This window comes from Ctenopharyngodon idella, chromosome 10 (assembly GCF_019924925.1).
Source record: "Ctenopharyngodon idella isolate HZGC_01 chromosome 10, HZGC01, whole genome shotgun sequence".
Taxonomy (NCBI): Eukaryota; Metazoa; Chordata; class Actinopteri; order Cypriniformes; family Xenocyprididae; genus Ctenopharyngodon; species Ctenopharyngodon idella.
In genome coordinates, this window is record NC_067229.1 from 41,074,483 (window position 1) to 41,083,619 (window position 9,137).

Below are 9,137 nucleotides of genomic sequence, written 5' to 3' on the forward strand. Positions count from 1 at the left end.
TTGTAAAACTTACTGGCAAGAGGGAGTTTCTGTGTTTCTCCTCTTCTCTTGTCTTCCATTTATCAAAACCATGTGTTTGTGAGGAGAAAGAGACACGTGGCACCGAGAAGGAGAGAACGGGGGGGAAAAAAGGACGAATGATGTGGGAGGGACTGACAGAAAGAGGGGAAAAACAAATGAAGGGGAAAAGTAAACAAGGCTGTAAAATATGATCACTGACTTGGTATTGGTAGCAAAATGTGTTAGTAATAAAATAAAATTTTAAAAATGCATATAAATATTTATATAGGTTATAATATAACAATTTTAAAATAATTATATAAAAATAAAATGGAAGAAATTGTAATCTCATTTCCACCATCATCATATCCCTTTAGGGGCTATGTAAAAACCTCTTAGTTTACTCTAGTAAACAAACTCTAGAAAACAAATGGGACCAAGTGGAACAGACACAGTTTTAGCACGACATGATCTAAATAGATGAGCTACGTACTGTAAATTTCCTTCATAGAAAATAGTTGTCTTGGAGCATTTGAAGATTCACAATGAAACCACAAATGTGTAGTAAGAAAGTAAACAGTTTCATGTTGACTTTCATAAAATTTACATAGGCAATAGTAGATGCAGTGTGAACTTCTTAAAACAATAAATCACAACACAATTGCTGTTTTATTGCCGTTTACAAGAATAAGAGAGGGATGGAGCCAGGGAGAGTGAGAAAAAAGTAAAGGAACAGAGAGAGATCAGGTCATTAAAAGGAAGGGAGGGTGTGGGGGCGATCTGGATACATTGGAAAGAGTGAGTGAGAAGAGAGGAGTGCTTTCCACAAACATCTGGAAATCATCATGAATGCAATCCTGGGCCGCCAAATTTTCTTTAAGCTACATGAGAACACAGAGTTCCCAATCTGACTGTGAACGCGCACAAACACACACATACACTGACAGGGAAATCAAAATGATAAACAGCTGCAGGGAGAAAACACACTCACTAACGCCCCCACTGGAAACTGGAGGTACTGCATCTGTCAGCACTAAACTGGACATACAGAAAATCCCACCCACTCACATGAATTACTTGCCCAGAACAGTTATTCCCACCACCAACAGGACTTTACAGCTCCAATAACACATTTCTTTTTTCTATAGAAAAATTAATGTAAGTTTAACAAATAATAAAATAAAATAATGATATCTGCTTTAGCCATAAAGTCAATAGTGTATCATATTTGGCACGCAAATGTCTAAAGCCTCTAAATTATCAATATGATAAAAACTTTGCTGAAAAACCTGTTGTAAACAATCTACTATTCTTTTTTAGCAAGTAAAAGTAATTGTAAGAATATCTTTTATATTGTTAGTAATATTTTATGATGAACCCAAACTGGACTGAAGCAACTTATGATTAGTTAATTGTCCATACATCACTTTTTTTCTTTAAAAAAAAAAGAGAATCAAATATGATACATCAGGCCTTTGAGGAATGTTTATTTGTTCATCTCTCAATCATCATTGTATTGTATTGCATTATATGTTTTGCCCCCCACAATATAATCCACAGAGCATTGATCATAAAATTAAGCATTTAAATATCATCAAGCGATATTATTGGGACATATAGAGTGACAACTAATATCAATATGCATTTTATGTAAGTAGTCTGCTATACTATAAAGATCTCATTGATTTACATTACATTGATTATGAGAATTTTACGTTTAGGCCATATAAATATCAGCAACTGCACAGAATTGCACATTTTTGCTCAGTTTGGGCCTCTAGATAAAATTAAGGTGTTTTTTCCTCCTTAAGTATGAGCTGCAAATTTTCCTATATCATAGTATATGAGCCATAAAAGCCTGATGTATCAAATATGATACTCAACAAAAACATACATGCACACTTTATATATATATACACTGCTCAAAAAAATTAAAGGAACACTTTGAAAACACATCAGATCTCAATGGGGAAAAATATCATGCTGGATATCTATACTGATATGGACTGGGTAATGTTTTAGGGACGAAAGGATGCCACATCGTTTGATGGAAATGACAATTATCAACCTACAGAGGACTGAATTCAAAGACACCCCGAAAATCAAAGTGAAAAAATGATGCAGCAGGCTAGTCCATTTTGCTGAAATTTCATTGCAGCAACTCAAAATGGTACTCAGTAGTTTGTATGGCCCCCACATGCCTGTATGCATGCCTGACAAAGTTGGGACATGCTCCTAATGAGACGACGGATAGTGTCCTGGGGTATTTCCTCCCAGATCTGGACCAGGGCATCACTGAGCTCCTGGACAGTCTGAGGTGCAACCTGGCGGCGTCGGATGGACCGAAACATAATGTCCCAGAGGTGTTCTATTGGATTTAGGTCAGGCGAGTGTGGGGGCCATTCAATGGTATCAATCCCTTCATCCTACAGGAACTGCCTGCATACTCTCGCCACATGAGGCCGGGCATTGTCGTGCACCAGGAGGAACCCAGGACCCACTGCACCAGCGAAGGGTCTGACAATGGGTCCAAGGATTTCATCTGACACCTAATGGCAGTCAGGGTGTCATTGTCTAGCTTGTAGAGGTCTGTGCATCGCTAAATGGATATGCCTCCCCAGACCATCACTAACCCACCACCAAACCGGTCATGCTGAACGATGTTACAGGCAGCATAACGTTCTCCACGCTTCTCCAGACCCTTTCACGTCTGTCACGTGCTCAGGGTGAATCTGCTCTCATCTGAAAAGCACAGGGCGCCAGTGGAGGACCTGCCAATCCTGGTGTTCAATGGCAAATGCCAAACGAGCTCCACGGTGCCAGGCAGTGAGCACAGGGCCCACTATAGGATGTCGGGCCCTCAGGCCACCCTCATGAAGTCTGTTTCTGATTGTTTGGTCAGAGACATTCACACCAGTGGCCCGCTGGGGATCATTTTGTAGGGCTCTGGCAGTGCTTGTCCTTTTCCTCCTTGCACAAGGGAGCAGATACCGGTCCTGTTGATGGGTTAAGGACCTTCTACGGCCCTGTCCAGCTCTCCTAGAGTAACTGCCTGTCTCCTGGAATCTCCTCCATGCTCTTGAGACTGTGCTGGGAGACACAGCAAACCTTCTGGTAATGGCACGTATTGATGTGCTATCCTGGAGGAGTTGGACTGCCTGTGCAACCTCTGTAGGGTCCAGGTATCGCCTCGTGCTACCAGTAGTGACACTGACCCTAGCCAAATGCAAAACGCAAAACTAGCGAAAAACAGTCAGAAAAGATGAGTAGGGAAAAAAAAAAATGTCAGTGGCCTCCACCTTACCAGAACAATATCCCAGGAGTTTAACTGACTTGATGCTATTCTCTGATTAAAAAGTGTTAAGTGTTCCTTAAATTTTATATATATATATATATATATATATACAGGTGCTGGTCATATAATTAGAATATCATCAAAAAGTTCATTTTTTTATTATAAATTATTTTTAAAAATGAAACTTTCATATATTCTAGATTCCCTACATGTAAAGTAAAACATTTCAAAAGTTTTTTTTTTAAAATTTTGATGATTAGAGCGTACAGCTCATGAAAGTCCAAAATCCAGTATTTCAAAATATTAGAATATTTCCTAAGATCAATCAAAAAATGGATTTGCAAAACAGAAAAGTTCAAGTTCTTTAAAGTATGTTCTTTTGTGCACTCAATACTTGATCGGCAGGACATATTACAGCAAATGACTTGCTCCTAGCACAAATTACTGCATCAGTGAAGTGTGGCATGGAAGTGATCAGCCTGTGGCACTGCTGAGGCACTATTGAGCCTTCAGATCATCTGTATATTGTTGGATCGACTGTTTCTCATCTTTATCTTGAAAATATCCCATAGATTCAGGTCAGGCATGTTGGCTGGCCAATAAAGCACAGTAATATCATGGTCAGCAAACCACTTGGAAGTGGTTTTTGCACTGTGGGCAGGTGCTAAAGTCCTGCTGGAAAAGGAAATCAGCATCTCCATAAAGCTTGTCAGCAGATGGAAGCATAAAGTGCTCCAAAATCTCCTGGAAGATGGCTGCATTGACTTTGCACTTGATAAAACACAATGGACCAACACCAGCAGACGTCACGGCCCCCCCAAATCATTATTGACTTCAGAAACTTCACACTAGACTTCAAGCAGCTTGGATTCTGTGCCTCTCCAGTCTTCCTTCAGACTCTGGGACCATGATTTCAACATGAAATGCAAAATTTACTTTTATCTGAAAAGAGGACTTTCGACCACTGTTCACTGTCCATTTCTTTTTCTCCTTAGCCCAGGTAAGATGCTTCTGACGTTGTCTCTGGTTCAGAAGTGGCTTGGTAGTCCTTTTCCTGAAGATGTCTGAGTGTGGTGACTCTTGATGCGCTGACTCCGGCTTCATTCTACTCATTGTGAAGCTCTCCCAAGTGTTTGAATCGGCTTTACTTGACAGTATTCTCAAGCTTGCGGTCATCCCTGTTGCTTGTGCACCTTTGCCTACCCAATTTTTTCCTTCCAGTCAACTTTGCATTTAATATGCTTTGATACATCACTCTGTAAACAGCCACCCCATTCAGTAATGACCTTCTGTGACTTACTCTCTTTGTGGAGGGTGTCAATGATTGTCTCCTGGACCATTGCCAAGTCAGCAGTCTTCACCATTAGTGTGGTTTCAAAGAACAAGAGATACCCGGAATTTATACTGTAGGGATGGTCATTTAATGAAACTCAAATGTAAATATTCTAATATTTTGAGATACTGGATTTTGGACTTTCATTAGCTGTACGCTCTAATCAACAAATTTAAAAAAAAAAACTTTTGAAATGTTTTACTTTACATGTAGGGAATCTAGAATATATGAAAGTTTCATTTTTTAAAATAATTTACAATAAAAAAATGAACTTTTTCACGATATTCTAATTATATGACCAGCACCTGTATTGTCTAAACATAATTAGATTTTCTGATTATTACTTCATATGTCAGGCTTTACAGAGTTGCAGCATAGACATCCATTACGTGGAAGTGCATTTCTGTAAATATTTTATTTTTTCAAAATCAAAAATAAAAATATTATATTTTATTTGTTTAATTTAGCCTAACTTGTTTTGAACCCCCAAATATCCTTTAAACAGACACTGTCATACAAACAATCTGGACAACAAATGAAACAGCACTGCATTCTTGTGAAAGTCTTTATTCAAGTAACCATTTCCCTGAGAACAGTGTAAAACATCCTTTTATTGACCTTTCAATTTCCAAGACTTTTATAATGTAGCTATAATTCACTTAGTACATTTTATGTACACCTGATTTATTCCAGAAACCCTCATATATTCTTTTATCCTCTTACTGAAACTTCTTGAGGAAGTCTTGGTATGTCTGCCTGTGCGAGGATGCCGCCGGAACAAAGTGTCCACCAGGATGAAAGAGGATTTGAGCTCCATCAAACGCTGGCAGCAGATCTCGGCTCATCTCCTCTGGAATTACACGGTCATCCTGTCCAAACACATGCAGAGAGGGGATTGTTATCACCGGTCCTTTGTAGAACCGCTGATGCTGGGAACAGGCACTGCGAAATCCGGCGACCAGGATGGCAAAGCGGAAATTGAAATCAGGCTGTAGTTTTTGTTCTTGCAGGGCACACAGCATGGCCACAAGCGCAGCACCTTGACTAAAGCCCAGGATGCCATCGAAAGGGCCAAGATCCTTCACTGCAGTTTTCACAGCCTCTATACTCTCTTCCAGACCCAGGCTGCTCTCACACTCCTGTTTAGCATTAAAACTTCGTGCCTGGACATCAGAGAACCACCAGCCACTCTGGTCTTCTTCACCACTTCTGGCTGACTTCTCTGGTTCCTGATTGGCTGATTGCAGTTGTAAGATAAGATAAGAAGATTCAACAATGACACATACGTTAGGACATAGATCTAAATATTTATTAGTTTGAATGTATACTACCAGTCAAAAGTTTGGAATAATTAAGACTTTTTAATGTTTTTGAAAGAAGACTCTTATGTTCATAAATATTAAGCAGCACAACAGTTTTCAACATTGATAATAATAAGAAATGTTTCTTGAGCACCAAACCAGCTTATTAGAATGATTTCTGAAGATCATGTGACACTGAAGACTGGAGTAATGATGCTGAAAATTCAGCTTTGCCATCACAGGAATAAATTGCATTTTAAAATATATTAAAATAGAAAACAGCTCTTTTAACTTGCAATGATATTTCACAATATTATTATTATTATTATTTTTAATCAAATGAATGCAGACTTGGTGAACAAATGACTTCTTTCAAAAGCATAAAACACTTAATTATTCCAAACTTTTGACCGGTAGTGTACATATGATGCTATGCAACCCATTAGGTTTTGAGGTACAGCAAATATAATCAGTTTTATACTCACTTTCGTTTTGAATTGCAGGAACTTGGTGTGGTGCACTAATATACACCAGCTCCACTTGTTTCTTTAGTAGTTTGCGTAAAGCCCCTGTCTTCTCTCTAAAAGAGTTTCCATTCTGTCGATAACCATGAATACAAAGAATTCGGAGAGGAACAGCAGCTTTAGACATTATAAATAATCAATCAAAGCTTTTCTGTAAATTTCTAGCTATTCTCCAAACTCGAACAAGGCACTACCGAGGCACCCAAACAAACAGGGACAAGCTGACTTAACACTACAGAGTTTATTGAGTTATATTGTTTTAATAAATAAAATAACACCCATCTAATAAGAAACAATACTTGACATGTTTCCCTATTCTGCGACTGATTCAAGGCCGTGTGGAAACATAACCAATCAAGAGTTCCGCTTAGGGAAATATTATCCGCAACTTGTTTACAAAAGTCCCAGAGTACAAGCTAGCGCTAAAGCTATTTTATAAAATGTGTTTTTATGTTCTTCTTCAAGTGCGATTTCCATAAATTGTACATTATTGTTTTCCACAAACAGAAACAGAAATGTAATTCCGAATTTAAACGCCAGGGGGCAAGCGTTCCCTAAAGAAATGTGAGAGTGTTCTCTCTAAATAGCCTCTCATATGCAAATATATTATTTTGATTGATTAAATGACTGCAACGAATCGAAATGTTTAACTCATTTAATTTAATTCTCAATAAATACAATATTTTAAGGCTTAAAGTCTGTAAATATTTTAAGGCTTAAAGTCAGTTCTCTTTGCACATAAAGAGAATACTGAAATGTCTAATAGAAGCCCACTGATAGCAGGCATATTGACAAAAGCAGACATTCTCAATATATAATGACAACAACATAGTGACAAAATAAGTTCATGTTTTTAAATCTAAATGTATGTCCAAAGAGGAAAGTATTACTGCAGTTAAATAGAGAGAATGCAAAGAAAATATCCCAATGCTGTATGAATACAAATGCTAGATAATTTCAGAAAAATTAAAACCACGAAAGAGACAATACATAATTTCTATGCATTTTTGCAATTATGCATAATGATTTAGAGATTCTGTGTCTCACATATTGCCAAATGTTTGTATAAGAAGAAAGACGAAAACATGCCTCCAAGCTTTCAAAGAATGTAAATAACTGCACAAAAAAGTTTAACATAAATCTGTATGCATTCAATATTTCATGCAATCCTGGAGGGGAAAGTTCTTAATTTGGGTAGATGATTATTTCTCTCTGTTGATCTTGGTGAGTTTTCTGGATGATTGTGCCTCCTGAGCACTTGACAATTAATCTAAAATGAGCAGGAGCCCTGGAGGTCTGATGCCTCTAATACTTATACTCTTACACAACTTAGAGTTTATCTGTATAATAACGCTGATCCAAGACCAGTTCTACTGAGACAGACACACAGTCACATACAGACAGACTGATAGACAGACAGACGATAGATAGATAAATAGATAGATAGATAAATAGATAGATAGATAGATAGAATGACAGACAGACAGACAGAACAACAGACACACAGAAAGACAGAGAGAGAACGACAGACAGACAGACATACAGACAGACAGAGAGAACGATAGACAGACAGACAGATAGACAGAGAACGACAGACACAGACAGACAGACAAACAGACAGAGAACAACAGAGACAGACATAATGACAGACAGAGAGAACGATAGACAGACAGACAGAACAACAGACACAGAGTTTATCTGAATAATAATGCTGATCCGAGACCAGTTCTATTGAGACAGACATACAGACAGACATACAGAGAGACAGACAGACAGACAGACACAGACAGACAGACAGACAGACAGAGAGAACGACAGAACGTACTCTTACACAACAGTTTATCTGTAAAATAATGCTGATCCAAGATCAGTTTTACTGAGACAGACAGACACACAGTCACATACAGACAGACAGACTGATAGATAGACAGACGATAGATAGAATGACAGACAGATAGACAGACAGACAGAGAGAACAACAGACATACAGATAGATAGATAGATAGATAGAATGACAGACAGACAGACAGAGACGGATAGAACGACAGATAAAGAGAATGACAGAGAGACAGACAGACAGACAGAGAGAACAACAGACACACAGAAAGTCACATGCAGAAAGATAGATAGATAGATAGATAGATAGAAAGACAGAAAGAACGTCAGAGACGGATTGAACGACAGACAAAGAGAATGACAGACACAGACAGACAGACAGAGATGGATAGAACGACAGACAAAGAGAATGACAGACAGAGAGAGAGACAGACACAGACAGACAGAGTTTATCTCTATAATAATGTTGATCCGAGACCAGTTATACTGAGACAGACACACAGACAGATAAAACGACATACTCTTACACAACAGAGTATCTGTATAATAATGCTGACCCGAGACCAGTTCTACACACAGATACACAGTCACAGACAGACAGACAGACAGACAGACAGATAGATAGATAGATAGATAGATAGATAGATATTAGATCGTTGTATTCACTGTTGCATATATAACATAATTTTGCCCATAAATGTTTATTACTTGTTTGTGTGCTTGCGTGTGCATCTCATCCTTGAAATGAATGAAAATTTCTGCTATGTGATGTGCAGAGCGCAGCAGTAGAAACCGGCACTAAGCATATGCTTAAAGCTATAATTAAGGGAGGTTTTGTGGCAATCCAC

At 38.2% G+C, this 9,137-nt stretch overlaps 1 protein-coding gene across 1 annotated transcript; it reads right to left on the minus strand.

Moving 5' to 3' along the window:
* Positions 1 to 5,179: 5,179 nt before the first annotated feature.
* On the minus strand, positions 5,180 to 6,800 carry ovca2 (OVCA2 serine hydrolase domain containing). The gene is made up of 2 exons (XM_051909350.1): positions 6,415 to 6,800; positions 5,180 to 5,865 (listed from the first exon to the last, which is right to left on the minus strand). Exons 1-2 carry the CDS (start codon positions 6,578 to 6,580, stop codon positions 5,348 to 5,350), a joined length of 684 nt encoding a protein of 227 aa, XP_051765310.1. The 5' UTR covers positions 6,581 to 6,800; the 3' UTR covers positions 5,180 to 5,347.
* Positions 6,801 to 9,137: the final 2,337 nt, after the last annotated feature.

Bases quoted from the DNA above. Each gene is read 5' to 3' on its own strand.
- ovca2 (XM_051909350.1), bottom strand. From the start codon at position 6,580: ATGTCTAAAGCTGCTGTTCCTCTCCGAATTCTTTGTATTCATGGTTAT. The intron at 5,866-6,414 runs GTGAGTATAAAA...AACTGCAATCAG, and splicing joins TCCTGCAATTCAAAACGAAA to CCAATCAGGAACCAGAGAAG.